The sequence below is a fragment of the Sinocyclocheilus rhinocerous genome, unplaced genomic scaffold (assembly GCF_001515625.1).
Source record: "Sinocyclocheilus rhinocerous isolate Xijiao unplaced genomic scaffold, SAMN03320098_v1.1 scaffold6126, whole genome shotgun sequence".
In the NCBI taxonomy this organism is placed as follows: Eukaryota; Metazoa; Chordata; class Actinopteri; order Cypriniformes; family Cyprinidae; genus Sinocyclocheilus; species Sinocyclocheilus rhinocerous.
The window spans coordinates 119,641-139,626 of record NW_015630236.1 but is presented as its reverse complement, the minus strand read 5'-3'; the positions used below and the strand labels follow the sequence as shown (position 1 = coordinate 139,626).

Sequence of the window (19,986 nt, the reverse complement as noted above, 5' to 3'; positions counted from 1 at the left end):
CGTGAATGTGGAGGCGGGGCTTCCAGACTTGGCACTGCGAGCCCAGCGAGAGTTCTCGGGAGTAAATTAATGGTTATGTGTCATCTCTCTGCAGTCGTGTAGCGCTCGAGCGCATTGCTCGGTGACTTCTCGTCAGATCTGTGAAGGTGTCCGACGTTTCTCTGGCATTATTTCCGGCAGAGGATTGAAAAGCGGCCAAAACTAAACGGGCTGATCGCAGGCAAGTGCGTTTCATGAGCAGTGCTGTCTGTTATCGACCTACTTTTATATTTACTATATGCACACATGCAATGCTAGTTTAAACTTTAAAGTGTATTTCATATATCTGGTTCAGTATTCAGTTTTTTAATTCTTCAAATTTTTTTGGGAAAAGGGATAATAAACAATGTTTTTTTCTCTATTCATTTAACTTTAAATAATAGATTAAAATAGATCCACACTTGTTAATTACATGTATGCAATCACTAATGTGTCTTTTTGTGAGCTCAACCCTGACTTTTTAACTTACTTTCTATAATAATTATAGAATGTGCTAAAATAGGTATAATTGTACTTTTCTTTTCTTTTTTGGTTTATTTATATGCACACTTTTTGTAATGAAGGATCACTATATCCAAATCTTAAATATTTAAGAAAATAATTGAATTTTTCCAAATGTTTCATATTGAAATGAGATGTGATGACAGCGTGACAGTTTTAAGATCTGAAATGTCATTCGTTTAATTTAAGTTATATTCTAAGAGTAGATTTATTAGATGTCATTACCAAAACCAATCAATATTTGAGAATTGTAACATCTTAATATACAGCTATACACTTGTGTTAGCAAGCTCAAGGCTTATCCGGCTGTTTCTCCACCAAAGATTGAAAATGTGTCATTGCCATCACACATCATTACCAAGATTTTGAGTAGTTAAAAGTCTGCTGAAGAATAATACATAATGCTCAGTTTCTCTGGTCCTCTCTCCTCCAGGATGGGTGCTGGAGACGGGTTTCGTGCCCCGGCGGCGGTGATCTCTGCTGGGCTACTGAGTGTGCTGGGCCTCTCGTGGTTCTGGAGCTTGCTGGCTCTTTTAGGAGTTTATTTATGTTCTGGAGGATGGAGGTTTCTCTATGTGGCTGCATGCACCATCAAGAGAGACCTTGTGTGAGTATAACCTACTATCGCTCACTTTCTTTATTCACATTGTTTGCCCCAGTGTGACCGATGTAAAAGGTATGATGTAGAGAAAACTGACATGGACAGATTTACTATTAGCTAGTCATGAGACCTGTTAAAATAGAACTACTATACACACATCTAGCTCTTTCTTTCTCTCCTCCAGTGGTCTGTGCATACTGTTGCGTGTGAAATTCTTCATGCATCATTACATTCGTATGCGCAGCACCGTCCCGTCCATATTCGCCCAGCGCGTGGCGCTCCACCCGGACAAAGCGGCTCTGGTGGAGGAGTCCACGGGCGAGGTGTGGAGCTTCTCTGAGCTGGACCGGCGCTCGAACGCGGTGGCGCAGTGGGCCGTGGCGCAGGGCTGGAGGTCTGGAGACGTGGTGGCCGTCTTCATGGAGAGCCGGCCGCTCATGGTCGCGCTGTGGCTCGGTCTGGCTAAAGTGGGCGTGGAGCCGGCGCTCATCAATTTTAACCTGCGACGCGATTCGCTGATGCACTGCATGGGCGTGTCTGGAGCGCGAGGGATGGTGTTCGGGGCGGAGCTTCTGGACGGTGAGATGCGTACTGCTTTGTTAGTCTGTTCGGACGTGATGTTTTTTCAAAGGCCATTGGAGATGTTTAGAAAAAAGTGTGGCTAATAGCTGATGGGATATACATAATACAATTTAATATGAGAAAATGTGACAAGAATTACTAATTTTGTCAAATATTTATTTAAAGGTTGTTTAAATAACCATTCAAAAACAGTGCATAGTGTTAAATTATTGGATGTTTTGAGCTTTATATGTATATATATATATATATATATATGCTAGTGCACTACCTAAAAGTTGAGAAAAACTCAAAATGGACTTTAAATATTTATGAAATTTTATATTTATGACATCATACCCTACTTAGTATATAAATTGTTGTCCATTCAGAAGCTCTACAGAATGAAAATGTGTTTCTGGCTGGCGTTAACAAGTAGGCATTTTGTGTGGTATTTCACATCCAAACTAAATAGATAATAATGTAATAATAAATACTAATCAGTATGCAATAAACATAATAATAAATAAATGTCTGACTGGCACTGACAAGTAGCAAATAATGGTTTTGTAAAAGCAAGGGTAAAAAAACAAAAAAAAAACAAAGCCCATGGTATTTTGTGTTCAAACTAAATAAATAAATATATTAATAATAAATATATAATATGATAAAAAATAAAATGATAAATAGTATGATAAAAAAAGGACATGCCCTATGTTGTTTTGCATTCAAATGAAATAAATAATGATATAAATACAATTAAATATAATAAATAATAATAAATCTAATTACTTGCATATACTGTATATACTGTCAAACCAAAAATTATTCAGACACCAGATATACTTTTTTATATTTTTTTACTAGTGGGTGCAGGATTCTATAGTTAATTTATGTAAGTGATGATAGCAAAATAAAGTGAATTGTGACATATTACACCCAAAAATTCTTCATACAGTGGACTATCAGTAAAACTGATAAATAAACTATAGCGAATAAACTGTCATAATGTGTGAAATGTTGAAGGTATCTGAATAAATTTTGGTTTGACTGTATATATGTATATGCATACTGTATATGATAAATATGCAATAAATACTAAATGTGATAATAAATAAATCCCATATCTGATGGTTTCACTGAAAGCCCTTCTGAAGCGAGCACTGATCCGTCTGTGGGTGTCTGTGTGTCTGCAGCGGTGTTGGAGGTGAAGGAGTCTCTCAGCTCTCTTTCTCTCTTCTGTACCGGTTCATCTCCGGTCGAGTCTCTGGATTCGCTGTCGGCTCAGAATCTGGATGATCTGCTGGCTTCATGACTGATTTTGTGCTCCAGGGTCACACATATATATATATATATATATAACTGTTTATTTATTTATTTATTTTTATGAGGTTTTATATTTTAGTTGTAAAACACTATGGTCAACTTATGTTATTTTTAATGGTGCTGTATAAATATGAAAAATAAGAATATTTGAAATAATAAGTAGAAATACAATAAAACCCAAAAGTAAAATTTGGGCAGGGCGGTCTTTTTTTCATGAAAATAATGTCACAAAGTAAAGAATCACACGGCTCCTAAAACTCAAAAGGTTTGTCTAATTTAGACTAAATCTAATTTACAGGCCTGGAAATTAGCAAATCCTAAATATTCATGGAAATTTTTTTTTTTTGCTCAGCTATAAAATATTTAATCAAAATTGCTGTTGGAATGCAATCACTACAAAAGTTTTTCCTTTTTTTTTAAAAAAAAGTCTTATAATGAGTGGAAAAGTTATGGAAAATTGTTGGTCAAAACATCAAAATACACGTTAATTGAGTAATTGTTGGAAAGTGAGCTGAAATTACCGCTTCACTTAATATATTAGAAAAACTGTCATGGAACATGATCTTTACTTAATATCCTAATGAATTTTGGCATAAAAGAAGAATTGATAATTTTGACCCATACAATGTTTTTTTGGTACAAATATACCTGTGCTACTTATGACTGATTTTGTGCTCCAGGGTCACACATATATATATATATATATATAACTGTTTATTTATTTATTTATTTTTATGAGGTTTTATATTTTAGTTGTAAAACACTATGGTCAACTTATGTTATTTTTAATGGTGCTGTATAAATATGAAAAATAAGAATATTTGAAATAATAAGTAGAAATACAATAAAACCCAAAAGTAAAATTTGGGCAGGGCGGTCTTTTTTTCATGAAAATAATGTCACAAAGTAAAGAATCACATGGCTCCTAAAACTCAAAAGGTTTGTCTAATTTAGACTAAATCTAATTTACAGGCCTGGAAATGAGCAAATCCTAAATATTCATGGAAATTGTCATTGTGAATATAGATTTTGTTTTCTAGTTTTGCTCAGCTATAAAATATTTAATCAAAATTGCTGTTGGAATGCAATCACTACAAAAATATTTCCTTTTTTTTAAAAAAAGTCTTCTAATAATGAGTGGAAAAGATATGGAAAATTGTTGGTCAAAACATCAAAATACACGTTAATTGAGTAATTGTTGGAAAGTGAGCTGAAATTACCGCTTCACTTAATATATTAGAAAAACTGACAACTGTATCCATTTTAGAGTTAAAATAAACTACAGCAGTGTATGCTACAGTATGTGCTCATTATGATGCTGTTTGATGTGTGACACATGTTTCTCGTCTCAGACAGGTTATTTTACATCTACACCTCAGGAACGACGGGTTTACCTAAAGCTGCCATCATAGTTCACAGCAGGTTTGTGCAACACTGTTCTTAAAATACTGAGCAAACGTCATGTGTGCAACTGTTTCGCTCTGTGTTTGTGTGCGCTGTGTAAACAGGTACTATCGCATCGCTTCGTTTGGATATTACTCCTTCGGTCTGGGGCCAGATGATGTGGTTTACTGTTGCCTGCCGCTCTATCACTCCGCAGGTCTGTTTGCACTACAAAAATGTCACGTTCAACACACTTTATGTCCTTCACTCATTACAGCATTACAGCAGCAGATTACTAAGAATACCTCAAATAACCCTCTATTCTAGTGATATCGACTAGGTTGATAAATCAGCCCATATTTGGTAGTTTCAAATGTATTACTATCATCTGATAACCTGAGCAGTGTGTTCACCTAGTGTCAGCTCCATAATCTACCAACAGCCTTGTCAATACATAAACATTTTGTTCTTGTGAGTTTTGAGTAAATATTGTGTAAGATATGTGTTGATTTTAGTTCAGCAGTTTTGAATGCGTCTTATTTGACATCATCAGTTTGAGTAAATGCTATAAATTTAAGTATGTTACAGAATTTTATCATCAGATATCAACACTGACTATTTAAAAACATATGGATTTTGGATTTATGTTTTTATCAATCCATAAATCAGAAAATGCTGTCAACAGACAAAAAAAAAACACATCTTCACCATGTTTTTAGGAATAAAATGCTGTATAAACCAGTGTGAATGATGAATGAACAAACCGCTCAGTAAAATCCTTTAGAATATAGATAGGAATAAAACTGCTAAGTTTGGTGTATGTAAGTGCTGCTGAAGTAGAGAAAAAAACTCGCCACATTTAAAGATATACATTTTTACCATGTTTTTAGGGGTAAAATGTTGTATAAATCAGTGTGAATTATATATGAACAAACCACTCAGTATAATCCTTTATAATATAGATAGGAATAAAACTGCTAAGTTTGGTGTATGTAAGTGCTGCTGAAGTGGAGAAAAAACTTGCCACCTTTAAATATATGCATTTTTACCATGTTTTTAGGGGTAAAATGTTGCATAAATCAGTGTGAATGATATATGAACAACCTCCTCAGTAAAAGCCTTCAGAATATAGATAGGAATAAAACTGCTAAGTTTGGTGTATATAAGTGCTGCTGAAGTTAAAACTGCTAAGTTTAGTGTATGTAAGTGCTGCTGAAGTAGAGAAAAAAACTCACCACCTTTAAAGATATGCATTTTTACCATGTTTTAGGGGTAAAATGTTGCATAAATCAGTGTGAATAATATATGAACAACCTCCTCAGTAAAAGCCTTCAGAATATAGATAAGAATAAAACTGCTAAGTTTGGTGTATATAAGTGCTGCTGAAGTGGAGAAAAAACTCACAACCTTTAAAGATATACATTTTACCATGTTTTTAGGGGTAAAATGTTGTATAAATCAGTGTGAATTATATATGAACAAACCGCTCACTAAGTTTGGTGTATGTAAGTGCTGCTGAAGTGGAGAAAAAACTCACCACCTTTAAAGATATGCAGTTTTACCATGTTTTTAGGGGTAAAGTGTTATATAAATCAGTGTGAATGGTATATGAACAAACTGCTCAGTAAAATCTTTCAGAAAATAGATAAGCATAAAACTGCTAAGTTTGGTGTATGTAAGTGCTGCTGAAGTGGAGAGAAAAACTCATTTTGAGAAAATGGCCTGTAAAGATATGTATTGTAATTGCAATTATTAAATTAAAAGCTTTAAAGGAACACATTAAGTATCATTTTTAAATGTTGAAACTGAATGTGTAGTTTAGGTCTCCTGAGTTTAGCAGACAGGATCAGTCTGATCAGCCAGTCATGTGTCTTCTCTCTGTGTTTCCTAGGTAACATCGTGGGTGTGGGTCAGTGTGTGCTGCACGGTCTGACGGTGGTGATCCGCAGAAAGTTCTCCGCTAGCCGTTTCTGGGACGACTGTGTGAAATACAACTGCACGGTGAGGACCTCTGACCTCAGGAACCGTCATTAGTCATCTTAGATCTCATATTCATACACTCGACAGCTGCACGCACAGCAAAGAAAACACATTAAAGTGCAACTAATCATGTAATTGTGCATTTAGGATAGTAAATGATCTGTCTGTTTGCAGGTGGTCCAGTACATCGGTGAAATCTGCCGATATCTGTTATCTCAGCCAGTCCGTCCGTCCGAGTCTTGTCACCAGGTGCGTGTTGCCATGGGCAACGGTCTGCGGCCCAACGTCTGGGAAGATTTTATGAAACGTTTCAACATCAAGCGCATCGGTGAGTTTTACGGAGCCACTGAGTGCAACTGCAGCCTCGCCAACATGGACAACAAGGTGTGTGTGAGTGTTTACTTGAACTCATTAGATCTGAATAGGTATTCTGTGTGATTTATGGATGTGTTATGTGCTCTTCTGGCCAGGTGGGGGCGTGTGGCTTCAACAGTGTGATTCTGCCCAGTGTTTATCCTATCAGACTGCTGAGAGCAGATGAGGACTCAATGGAGTTAATACGGGACAGTCGAGGACTGTGTGTCCCATGCAAACCTGGTGAGAAAAACACACACACAAACATACAGTAGATGTGCGATATCTCAATAATAATAAACTGCATAAAATATTAACATTAGTTTGTGTGATTTAATATCTAGTAGGGATTATGTCTTCAAAGCTGCATTTCTTTGATAAAAAATACAGTAAAAACTGTGAAATATTGTTACATTTTAAAACTGTTTTCTATGTGAATATATGTTAAAATGCTGAATTTTCAGCATCATTACTCCAGTCTTCAGTGTCACATGATCCTTCAGAAATCATTCAGATTATTATCAGTGTTGAAAACAGTTGTGGAAACCGTGAAACATTTTTATTTTTCAGGACTCTTCAAGTTCAAAAGAATGACATTTGACATAGAAATCTTTTGTAACATTATAAATGCCTTTACTGTCACATTTGATCAATTTAATCCATTTTTGATGAATAAAAATATTAATCTTACTGACCCAAACTTTTGAACACTAGTTTATATTTCGCAATAATGACCTGCTGATTGTACATTATTATCCCTTACGTAATGAAACTAAGTGTGTGAGAGTTGAATGATTTATCTGTCCTTTAACATATTAACCCATATTAGCCAATATAATCATATTTGCCCGGAAAACTCGAAACAAACTGAGTATCTGTGTAGTTTTCTGAACACATACCATGGCAGAGCAAACACGTGAAATTCAAAATAGTTTTGAAAGTAAATCATAATTGGGTTAAAAGTCATCTTCTAGTAACGGTAACGTAAACGCCCAGTGCTCCGTGTGTCCTTGTTTGCTCTTGGAGTTTAAATAAACACATTTCACATCAGAGATAAATGACAGCCAGTGGGAAACCAGCACATATTGAGTGTGAAATGAGAGTTTTCTGTGTCGTCGTATGGTGTAAATCAGTGTTATTTTAGTATCTTTGAGATACTATTATAGTTTTTATTAATATTTTGAATAGTTTTGTTTATATTTTCCATTTAATTTTAATTTTGATTTAAGTTTCAATAATTTTGTTGTGTTTTTGTCATATGTCTATATAATTTTTATTCATTTTATTTCAGTTTTAAATTATATATATATATATATATATATATGTGACCCTGGAGCACAAAAGCAGTCTTAAGTCGCTGGGGTATATTTGTAGCAATCTGTGAAAGACCGTATATATACTAGTTAGTCAACATTTGAAGTGGATCAAAACCTTTCATCAAAGTTGTCCAAAAACCAAAACAATACCTGTTCTTGTCTTAGAACAACTTTGATTAACTTTTTTTGATCCACTTCAAATGTTGACTACTGTATATATATGTGTGTGTGTGTGGGTGTGTGTACTGTATGTATGTATGAATTTGTGTATGTACATACAGTATATATTATTTCAGTTAACATTTTATTTCAAGTAAAGAAAACACTTTTTATGTTTTTATTTTTAATAACCCTGGTGTAACTATACTTAAGACATATAGCTCTACAAAGCTTTTTTTGTGTATTTTCCTGTACACTTTAGGAGAACCAGGGATTATCGTTGGCCGAATCAATCCACATGATCCGTTACGTCGTTTTGATGGCTACGCGAATCAAATGTTTTTCTAAGTAACTAAATAAGTTACTAAATGTTGTAAATTTAAGTTTTTCAAAGTTAATTACTAAATACGTTTTACATTTAAGTTGTTCTAATTAACTAAATACATTTTAAATTTAAGTTTTTTTACGTAACAAACTAAAAAAAGCAAGTTTGTTTTATTAGCAAGTTAATACAAATTTTAAATTTAAGTTTTTCTAAGTAACTAAATAAGTTACTAAATGTTGTAAATTTAAGTTTTTCAAAGTTAATTACTAAATACGTTTTACATTTAAGTTGTTCTAATTAACTAAATACATTTTAAATTTAAGTTTTTCTACGTAACAAACTAAAAAAAAAAAAGTAAGTTAATAAAGTTTTAAATTTTAAGTTTTTTCTAAGTAGGTTTCCAAATAAAATTTATATTTAAGTTTTTCTAAGTAAGTAACTAAATAAATTACTAAATGTTGTGAATTTAAGTTTTTCAAAGTTAATTACATTTAAGTTGTTCTAAGTAACTAAATACGTTTTAAATTTAAGTTTTTCTGAATAACTAAGAAAGTTTTAATTTATGTTTCTAATTACCTAAATAAGTTTTTCTATAAAAAAAAAGTCAACTTTTAATTCACAGTTAAAACCATATTGACATTCCCAGAATCACATTTCATGGTATTTTGTTGTTATATTTTATGTTGTTTAATTAATGTTTATCACTTTATTTTTTATGCCGCATGTGTTACAATGATGCTGTTTTGTATTTGTGTGCACTTTCTATATATTAGTATTTATTTCAGCTTGTGGAAAAGCTATTTGTGATGAACTTTGATTCATTATGTGACTTTCTCTTTACCTCCTTTTTGGTGTATTATCAAGGCACAAAACAGATTTGAGTACTTATAGTAAATGAACATAATATCAGTTAATGAAATATGCTTTTTAACTGCAAATGTAAATTCAATCCATAAAACCTACACTCTAAAAAATGCTGGGTTAAATACAACCCAGTGCTGGGTAAAATAGGGACAAACCCAGCAATTGGGCTGTTTTGACCCAGCGGTTGGGTTTGCAACTGTTTCTCATAATTTCGACTTTATATCTCCCAGTTTTGACATAATATCTCACAGTGTGACTTTCTTGTAATTGGAACTTTATGTATCTCACAGTTGTGACTTTATAATTCAATGTGACTTTACATGTTGTAAAAAGAAAATACACAGGTAACTGTGGCAGAATATCTTGCAGTTGACACTTTAAATCTCGTAATTGCACCTTTTTTTCATATTTGTGACTTTATACCTCAATGCGACTATTTCTTGTAGTTGCAGCTTTCTATCTCCCAGATGTGACTTCATATCTTTAAACATTACTTTAAATGTCACAATTGCAACTTTTCTTTACAATTGTGACTTTATAATTCACTGTGACTTTACCCCTCGGTTTCACAGACACAGCTTAAGCCTAGTCCCAGACTAAACTGCATGTCTGAGCGGTTTAAACTGACATAAAATGCATCTTAAAATATATCAGTGCAATTTTTTTGTCTCAAGATGCACACCAGTAATGTTTTCTTCTAAGGAACATTTATCAAATATACTTAAATGTCTTTATATACTTTATATCTCCAAGTTGTGACTTTATATCTCGCAATATGACTTTAAATCTCTCATTTGCAACTGTTTTGTAATTGCAGCTTTATATCTCACAGTAGCACATTTATCTTTTACACTGTCTCCCTGTTTCTCGCAATATGACTTTCCAGCATATAAAACTGATTTATTTTACATTTTTCTCACAATTATGTTTTTTAATGTTTTTTCAAAATGGGCTTTCATACTCTTTTATGCCTCTACCCAGAGTTTGTTCTGAGAAGCTAAGCAGGGTCTGGTTTGGTTGGTAATCAGATGGAAGACAACACAGGCTCAATAATCTCCAGATCATGATACAGCGATGTCAACGCATGTGTTTGAAGATGTTTAAAGACATTAAAGTGTGTGTTTGTGAAGCTGTAGGTTGTCACTGCAGCTGTACTCTGTCTTATTCATCAGGTGTGGAGGGGAAGGCAGGAATGGCTGCCATAGTGGACGTGATGAATGACTTCAACTGTGAGACGTTTCTACGAGATGTGCAGAACGCTCTTCCCTCATACGCTCGCCCCGTCTTCTTACGACTTTCACCCGAGGTCGACAAAACAGGTGACAGAAACAGAGTCATGCTCAGTTTCCCTCCGTATTTTCTAAATCTAAAATTATCCTAAATTTAATGATAAAAATGCTATGGTACAAATTTTTAATTGGTTAACAGTTCCCTTACTACATACTGTGAAAAACTGGAGTAGTTAACAACCCAGTGCTGGGTAAAATAGGGACAAACCCAGCAATTGGGCTGTTTTGACCCAGCGGTTGGGTTACTATGCAGAAGGTTGGGTTAAAGATTTAACTCAACCGCTGGGTCAAAACAGCCCAATTGCTGGGTTTGTCCCTATTTTACCCAGCACTGGGTTGTATTTAACCCAGCATTTTTTAGAGTGTAAAGTTTTGCTACTAAATTAAGTTCTGGCAACCGCAGCTGGCAGTTTTTTTTTCTTTCTGTGGATTTGACTGATTCTTATTTTTACAGTATAAAATCTGTATTCCTGTAAAATCAGTAAAATCTTTCATGTCTTTTAACCACAGGCACATTTAAAATCCAAAAGACTCGTTTACAGAAGGAGGGATTCGACCCACGGCAAACCAGCGACCGGCTTTACTTTCTCCACAGCCGTCTGGCGCGATACGAGAGTCTGACGGAGGAGCTCTACAGCGCCATCATGCAGGGAAAATTATCACTATAAGAAAAAGAGAGCCTTTATCGTGTACATTTCATAGTGCACTGATACACATTATTTTACAAAATCATCTAAATAACTGGGCTGCAATCAAGCTCATACTTGTCACACTGTTGAGTTAGTAGTTAAGCCTTTTACATTGATGGTAGAAAAAGTACCTTATTTCAGTTCAAGCACATCAGTAATGGCTTCTGGAAATGAAATTCGTTTTATTTTTACAAGCTTCGGATATGTTAGAGATTTCTAATTAGAAGAAATTGACTCATTTTAGTAGTTGAACTAAACATAAAGGTGCTTTACATGACTTTTTTTTCATAATAGAGTGCATAAAATGTCTCTACTGCCTGATGGATATCACTGAAATAGGTTTAATGAGGTAAATGCGCTACTGTAAAGGACAATAAATGAGTCAGGGTATCAGTGTGTGATTATCTAGTCGGTCAGAAGACTAGTTAAACAGTTGTGCTCTCGGTCTGTTTTGGGGTTTGCTGGTTTTGGAGAGGTTTTCACATTCAGCTGGCTTTGAGAACAGACAGATTTCTCCAGGTTTTATTGGCTTACAGCACTTTTAATGTTGTCAGCACTGTGATATTGAGACGTCTCTATGATTTCAGTCTTTATATATTCAATTCAGAAAGGTAATAGTAATAGTATTACACATGAACAGTATGCAAAACATCTCAAATCACACACATTACATTTTACAATTTCAATGTTAAAAGCAACGACTTCTGAGAAACGTAGTTTTTTAGTAAAATTAAGTGTATTGAATCAAAATGTTTTGATGTGACATAATCATTAACCATTAGCAAATCAGATTGATGTTTTGGCTATTTTACCTTCACTTGAATGCAGTTTTCTTAACAATTTTAATAAATTTAACATAACAATTGTACACCATTAAGTTCATGAGCATGTTTTTTTTTTCAGCTTTAGATAATCATAATAGAACAAAGTGATGTGAATTCTTCTCTTACTCTCATTATCATAGAAACACTAGTTATAGTTCATCCAGAAATGTAAATGTCGTTACAAACCTCTATGGACTTACTTTCCTCCCTAGAACACAAAAGAAGATATTTTAAAGACTTTGACTTCCATTATGGGTGAACTATCCCTTTAACAAATTACCAAATGTTGAAAGTATAACAAATGATATAGGTCATCATATGTATAAAGGCCGTCCAAACAGAGGCTGTTAAATCTCACAGAGAGACACAGAACAGTCTGATTGAAGCAGTTCCCTTACTACATACTGTGAAAAACTGGAGTAGTTATAATGAGGAATTGAATAGTAATTGTACAGTAAAATATTAAAAAAATATTTCTAAAGCTTTTCTAAGTAACAAAAGTTTTAATTTAAAATTTTTCTAAGTAACTAAATGCATTTTAAATTTAACTTTTTCTAAGTAACTAAATAAGTTTTAAATGTAAGTTTTTTTTTGTGTGTGTGTGTCAGAGACGCTGTAGAAGGACAGAGTGCCGGCAGAACAGTCCACATACACTCCTACCCTATTAGATGGTGAAGAGGCTGGTATATTAGTCATCTGATTATTGTGATAGCCAAGATAGCTGTAACGAGAACACTTCAGCACCCAAGAGCGTGCATTACGGCTGAACAAAAAGTCATTATCAGCTCCTTTATATCTCGTTCCTTTATATGTAACTGCTATCTCAACCCACATCCTCGTGCTCCATTCAACCTCCCAGTAACAGCGTCCAGTCAGACTCTCTCGACACAGAACCTGCGGCTGCCAGTCGAATCTCTCCGGATGACCCGGATACGGCTGCTTCTCTCTCACGTGCGTTGCCTTGCGGTTCCTCTCAGACAGACAGAGGTTCGGATGGGCCGTGTTTGGATCCAGTGTAAGATTACGGGCATCTGAACACAAATGTAGAGAGCATTTAATGCACGGAAGTATTTTGGCTAAACACTGAAAATGTGTTTGTGTGTGTATTTAAACTTACACTGTTTAATCTCCAAATCCCGACCATTTATGCTGTAGAAGAACAAGCACAAATAAAGGTACGATATCAGTGGCATATTGAACATGTACTGAATATATAGCCTGTAGCTAGCATGCAATGCAAGTTGCTTTAGATAATGGTGTATAACAAATGCCAACCCGATCTCATGAAAATGCGTATAAATAGTAAGTCAAATAAAAACGAAAACTCATGGTATTGATACGCAAAAATGGACATTGGCGTGTATATGCTACGCGATGGGTAGGTTTAGGGTTGTGGGGTAGATGCGTATCATATGTACGCCAACAAATTTCGTATCATATGCACGCGAAAACTGCGTATCATATGCACACCAAAGTCCATTTTTGCGTATCAATACCACACTCTAAAAAATGCTGGGTTCAAAACAACCCAATTGCTGGGTTTGTCCTTATTTTACCCAGCATTTTTTAAGGTGCACGAGTTTTCGTTTTTATTTGGCGTATTATTTATACGCATTTTTATGAGACTGGGCTCCAAATGCAATAAGGTCCCATTAGTTAATGCATTAACAAACAATGAGCAATACATTTGTTACAGTATTTATTTATCTTTAACGTTAATTAATAAAAATGCAGATGTCCATTGTTAGATCAGGTTGATTAAATAAATCTTGAGCTGAATTAAGCTGGATGACGGCACTGTTGTTTTCTGTACCGCTGCTTTAATTACAGCTGAATCTCATCTGGCAACACTGACAGGTATTGAACTGAATTAAATCAACATTGAACTGACTTGAGCTGAACAACAACATTGCTGCTTTTTGTATTGAACTCATGTTATAATTGTGGAACTTCACAATATTATTGATCTGAACTGAACCAACAGTAAACTGACATGAACTGATTAATGTCAGTACTGTGTTTTAGTCTGAACTGTCTCCATAGTTATTTTATTGATTCTGTTACTTATCTCTGTGACGCTGCTTCGACACAATCTGTATTGTATAAAATGCTATATAAATAAATAGCAGTAGGCTATTGACAGATAAACTTTTGATTTTTATAATGTATTGGTAAATATTGATATTAACATGAACTGAGATTAATAAATGCTTTACATGAATTGGTCATTGTTAGTTCATGTTAAGTTATCTACTGTCAGAAAAAAATGAACGTATTGTAAAGTGTTTGCAAAAATGCAAACGTAAACGTTCCTACCTTGGAAGTGGAAAACTCTTCAAAACTGGCAAATGCAATTTCTTCTCAGCACTGCAGTAGATTTTGGAAGTATTTTTCATTGTTAGTTCATGTCAGCTCAGGTTCATTAAATAATATTAACAGACACAACCTCTTCTTCTAATAACGTAGAAATGTAGAAATCGACATAAACTAAGATTAATAAATGCTTTAGAAATATTTCTCATTGTTAGTTCCATGTTAACTAATGTTAACAAATTTAACCTTATTGTAAAATGTAATTAATGTAAATGCAAATGTTCCTACCTCGGACCTGTAAGTGAAAAGCTCTTCAAAACTGGAAAACGTAATTTATTCTCAGCTCTGCGGGACTGTTGCTCTAGACCTTTAAAAAAAACAGAATCGTATGCATTGAACCAGAACTCTACATGCAGTGTTTTCATGTTGTCAGTGTTATAGTCATACCGACAGCACCGGAGCTCGAGTTGACGGTCACTGGACTTGAGAGTACAGGAGCATTTACAGCTTCACCTGATTGAAGATTCAGATCAACAGTGTGAGCGTCTCTGCTCGTCTGCACTGCATTCCCCACTGAAACAGAGACAGAGAAATGTATTCAGAGAATTTCTGATGTTACAGTCGTAGCATTTGTAATGCTTCTCCTTCATTACCATCCTTGTATTCGTTCTCTAACTGTTCAGCCAGATGGTTCTCTTTCATCTTCCTCAGGATGTCCAACATGACCTGCACGGCTCCTGCTGGTGTGAATCGTGCCACCATTATGTCCACTATGCCAGTGGCTTCTGCGTTCTCAGTATCAGCAGTTGAAATAGAGGCATAATTCTTCTTTAAGAGCCATTTAAACCTGTGTAGTTTTTTAGAGTCCAGATCATCCAGAATCTTTAGAAGCAGTTCATTAACAGGCGCCATCTTCTATGATTGGTGTTTCTGTGCAGGAGAAGAAAAAATATATTTAAAACAGACACAAGACTGTAAAAATGTGGCACTAAATATCAAATTAGGATGTAATGCATTTAAAACGGTGATGAAATACATTTGCAAACTATCATTATATTCTGTGAGCTTATTCAAGATCAAGATTAACTACATAGGTTCTTTAATGCACTTTGCATTTTGTAAAGAAACTACATTGAAAACATTCAGGCAGAGGCATGATATTGCTGCTCATAAATGCTGCAGCAATGTTGCTTGATGCTATTTAAAGCTGATTTGTGTTTTGAAAAGCTATACACAAATTTGTCTAAATTTTTCACAGTTCAGGTTGCATAAACCATCTGAAAGAGCTCTAGTTATTATAGAAAAACTAATTTTGAAATATTGATAACATAAATATTTAAATCCGTAAATCATAGAATATTATCAAACTTGTAATCTGCCATGAAAGGTGCACTCAAATCATTAAAATGCACATTTGCCAAGTAAAACTAGGCTTTATATGCTGCAGTACTGTATTAAGATGAATGAAGTTAAAATGTAATCATCTTTTAATAGTACATTCAGATCAAATCTGAATAAAGAGATTCATATTCACGCAGTATGCAACACAAATTACATAAATCCCAGGCCTGAAAGAAGTGTAATACATTTAAAATATATATACTGTATTTGAAGCAAACAAATGTTTACTCTGAAATGTGTAAACACCATTTAATCAAAGCCTTTATTTCAAACCTAAATAAAATTGTTTTGCTCCAAAAATGTAAATATGCTGCTCAATCAATAAAAAACATTACTTGATAGCAGTTGCGTTCAAGTTAATTTCATACCTTCAGTGACAATCCTTAGAAACTAGATGAAGATTCACTGGAAACTGCTCTTGGACTTACATTCGCAGCTCAGTCTAACTTTCGGTAACAGTAAAAATGCAGCCTGGGCTGAAAACCGGTTTGTCTTGTTGCCCTGCTTCTGTTGAAAGAAAACATTCTCTTCTCTTCCCACAGATCAACATTCAGAAGCTCATGGAAAGCTCAGAGAATATATTCATATTGTGGTGCAGGTTTTGGTCTGCTCTCATCTAAACTACAACAGACTCCTGAATACCATCAAACCTCTGCAGAAATCAACAAGTGAATCTCACCATCGTTCGTTGATATGTTAATGTGAACATCTGGATAATGAGATATTTACTTATGTAAGTGTAACGGAGGCCAGCGGGTAGGTGCTGTGCACAGGCGCGGATTAATGTACAGGCTTGCCTAGGCTGCAGCCTAGGGGCCCCACGTGTGCAGGGGCCTCGGATTGGCCGGACTATTTTATTTTTATTTTTTTCTTCAGCGCAAACAAAAAAGACCCTCAATGGCCCATAAGAAACATCAAATGAGGATTCGTTGCAGAGCGTCTGACCAAATTAATGTCTTGTATTGTAGAATGCATGTAGAATGTAGAACGTAGAATGCACGTTCAGCACCGCCGAGAGTTCTAATAAATTGAAAATGCATTTCAATTTATTAGAATTATTTATTGAGAACCAGATCCAGCATCAGGAGCAGTGTCTGCGCGCGAAATAATGTAGGTTAGGTTGGTAGGTTGCGATCAAATGGACAGGTGGCTTCTTAAAAGAGGACAAGCTCCTCCGACAGAAGACGAACATGCTAAAAAAAGCCCAAACCAGAGCATCAAAAATGCCGGCAGTTTCGTGATGAATACATAGGGATGGGATTTACATCTACTTCACAGTGCACCTTACTAGTTGTGTGTGGACCATGTATGGCACTAAATACATTTCTCCAGTAAAGCATAATGATTAAGGTGCGGGGCCTCACACAAAGAGCAACCTAGGGGCCCCTGACCACCTTAATCCGCCCCTGCTCATGCCAGTGACCAGGGTTTGAGTCCCGCTCAGAGCGGGTGTGAGTAGGACCTGGGGTGGGTTACATTGGTGCCGTGACCCGGATGGGAGAGAGGTTTAGGGGGGTGAAGGTAAAGGAGGCCAGCTGCAGGTAAACCTCACTCCCTGATCTCAAGAGGTGCATTAGCGACTGATGCTAGAGGCTGCGGTGTTTAGCCTCCTTGTTAGTGTGCCCGCCTCTCATGACGGCGACCAAGGTTTGAGTCCCACTTGGAGCAGGTGCAAGTTTTGAGTAAAGGTTTTGTCATTTAATTATTGTTGTAATATTGTGTCTGTATTTTCTTTTGCGTTTTGATGCTGTTTCATAAATATCTGTTGTCGAGTTAAGAGCTCAAGAAGGCTAAAAATGTATGGGTGGATCTGGGCGCATTAAATGTATGGACTATAAAGAAATTATACAATTAATCATGATAAATAAATGCCAATCGAAAATAATCTGTAACCATAGTGACAGTGACGTCCAATCAAGGCGCAAAACCATCCAAGTGGAGGCGTGGCATTTGATTTGCGCATAAACCACAAACTGTTGCGTGAAGCTTTGTGAAAGATGTGACACACAGACACACACTCGTGTCTGCAGCGCTGTAAGTTACCGAAACCACACATAAACACAGGAAACACACGAGTGTAATGTGTAACGCAACAAATTCGTTGTCCATTATGGTTCCGACAGTACTGTTGTGAGTCCTGAAAATGTACGGATGTAAGTTCGGTAATGAATAAAGATAAAGATTTACATTCGCAGAGTAAGAATTGTGGAAGTGTACATATGAATGCAAGTGTAAATAAAATTTGCATGCACAAGAGAAACTTTGTAAAGGTGTAAATCGCATTTAAAGTGGAAGAAAAAAATTATTCAACATTTTACTGTTTTTCGTACACAGCAAAATCCAGAGTGTTAAATGAACACTGCTCGGAGCATATATGGCCCCACTCTAAAAGAGTGTTAAAGTAACACTGAAGCAGTGTTAAAGTTAATGAGATAATTAAGTGATTAATTAAGGGATGATTGATCATTAGTGATGAACAGCTGCTGTTAACAAGCAGAATCACTGAAGAAAAAAGAAACACAAGAACTACAACTGACTTCAGCCACAGACTTAGATGAAATCAACTGAAATAAAAGAAGACATTAAATTTCTCAAGATCTGATTAAACAACTCTACAAACAGCAGCAGCAGCAGCTTCACTCATATCTAACCAGACTGGTTTTATTGCCATGCATCTAAAAAAGTTCTTACTGAGAATTAACAGAGGTTTAGATGTTGATGTTTTATTGAAAATAATAAAGGTTGAAGTCACCGTTGTGGAGATACGTGTTTGCTTTAGTTGGGCTCCTGACCCATGACTTTTTAATGTTATTTTTTTTTTACTGCTGTAACTGTGTTTATAAAACACGTTTGTTATGGTGAGAAAAGCCAGGAGAAAATGTGGTCAGATCACATTGGGCACGGACTCGATGGACTTCAGTATCAATAAAACTTCTGTCATAACAAACTTTGAGCCCTCAGCACTTCCAGCAACTCCTAGCAAGCCACTCTCCGTCACACGTGACGTCATGAGAAATTCTCCTCCACAGCATCAGACAGCAGCTCCCCCTAGCGGCAGGCAAGTCGTAATTCCACCTGCACTCGCTCAATCTGATATATCCCAAAATTCTTCTCTTTCTCTATGCTCTCAGTTGCTCATAAAAACCCCGCTCACAAACATCGTTTCATCCCAAAATTCATTCCTATACCCTTCCCTTCAGCTGATTACAGCAATATGGCTCTCTTGTCTCTAATAATTTTCAATAGCTACTTATTACCCCTTTTCTCCCTCCCTCCCTTCCTTCCTCTCTCTCTCCCTCTTCCTCTATTCATTCCCTCTCATCCCACCATCTAGCACTAAAACCCCACTTACAAACATCCTTTCATCCCTACATCCATTCTTCCACCCTTCCTTCAGCCGTTTACAGCAATATGGCCCTCGTGTTTCTAATTATTCTAAATAGCTACTTAGAAAAGTTAATATATGTTAATGTAAAAAAAAAAATGTAAAAATTTTTTTTTATTGCATTTGTTATATTTGTATTTTTTAATTGTTTGCCATGAAAATAGCCTAAGATGCTGACCTGGCATTAAATAAAAATATACTACAACTCAATAGCTTCAGAGAAGCAATAGATTCTCCCCTCTCTCTATACCTCCCTATCTCACTCTCTCTCTCTACCTCCCTCTTTACCACCCTCTCTCCCCCTCTCCCCACCTCCCTCTCTCTCTTCCCTTCCTCCATCCCTCATTCTACCCCCTCCCTCCACCTATACCCTCCCATCCTCAATACTCCTAAAAAAAACCCACTCAAAAAACATCCTTTCATCCCAACATCCATTCTTCCACCCCTCCTTCAGCCGTTTTACAGCAATACGGCTCTCATGCTTCCTAATAATTCTCAACTTCTACAGTCCAGAAGCCTCGTCCAGCGCCACTACCTCACACGGTGCAGTCTTGACTTCTTCAACCTCCAATTTTATTTCCAACTGGTCTATATTTTTTCACCTCCCTCCATCAATACCCTTTCATCCTGCCATCTACAGCCCATATACTTGGCCAGCTACGCCACCTACTCGCCCGGC

General features: G+C 35.7%; 2 protein-coding genes across 2 annotated transcripts; one reads left to right on the top strand and one right to left on the bottom strand.

The window, feature by feature from the left end:
- slc27a1b (solute carrier family 27 member 1b) lies at positions 1-12,595 on the top strand. Its single transcript, XM_016552236.1, has 12 exons — positions 1-220; positions 974-1,147; positions 1,326-1,720; positions 2,896-3,005; positions 4,359-4,447; positions 4,534-4,625; positions 6,300-6,409; positions 6,563-6,772; positions 6,859-6,985; positions 8,480-8,555; positions 10,442-10,725; positions 11,206-12,595. Exons 2-12 carry the CDS (start codon positions 975-977, stop codon positions 11,361-11,363), a joined length of 1,824 nt encoding a protein of 607 aa, XP_016407722.1. The 5' UTR covers positions 1-220; position 974; the 3' UTR covers positions 11,364-12,595.
- LOC107739968 (erythroid membrane-associated protein-like) lies at positions 12,405-15,433 on the bottom strand. The gene is made up of 7 exons (XM_016552235.1): positions 15,175-15,433; positions 14,969-15,034; positions 14,810-14,888; positions 14,525-14,575; positions 13,326-13,357; positions 13,061-13,239; positions 12,405-12,416 (listed from the first exon to the last, which is right to left on the bottom strand). The coding sequence occupies exons 1-7, from the start codon at positions 15,431-15,433 to the stop codon at positions 12,405-12,407; spliced, it is 678 nt and encodes a 225-aa protein (XP_016407721.1).
- Between the last annotated feature and the right edge of the window lie 4,553 nt (positions 15,434-19,986).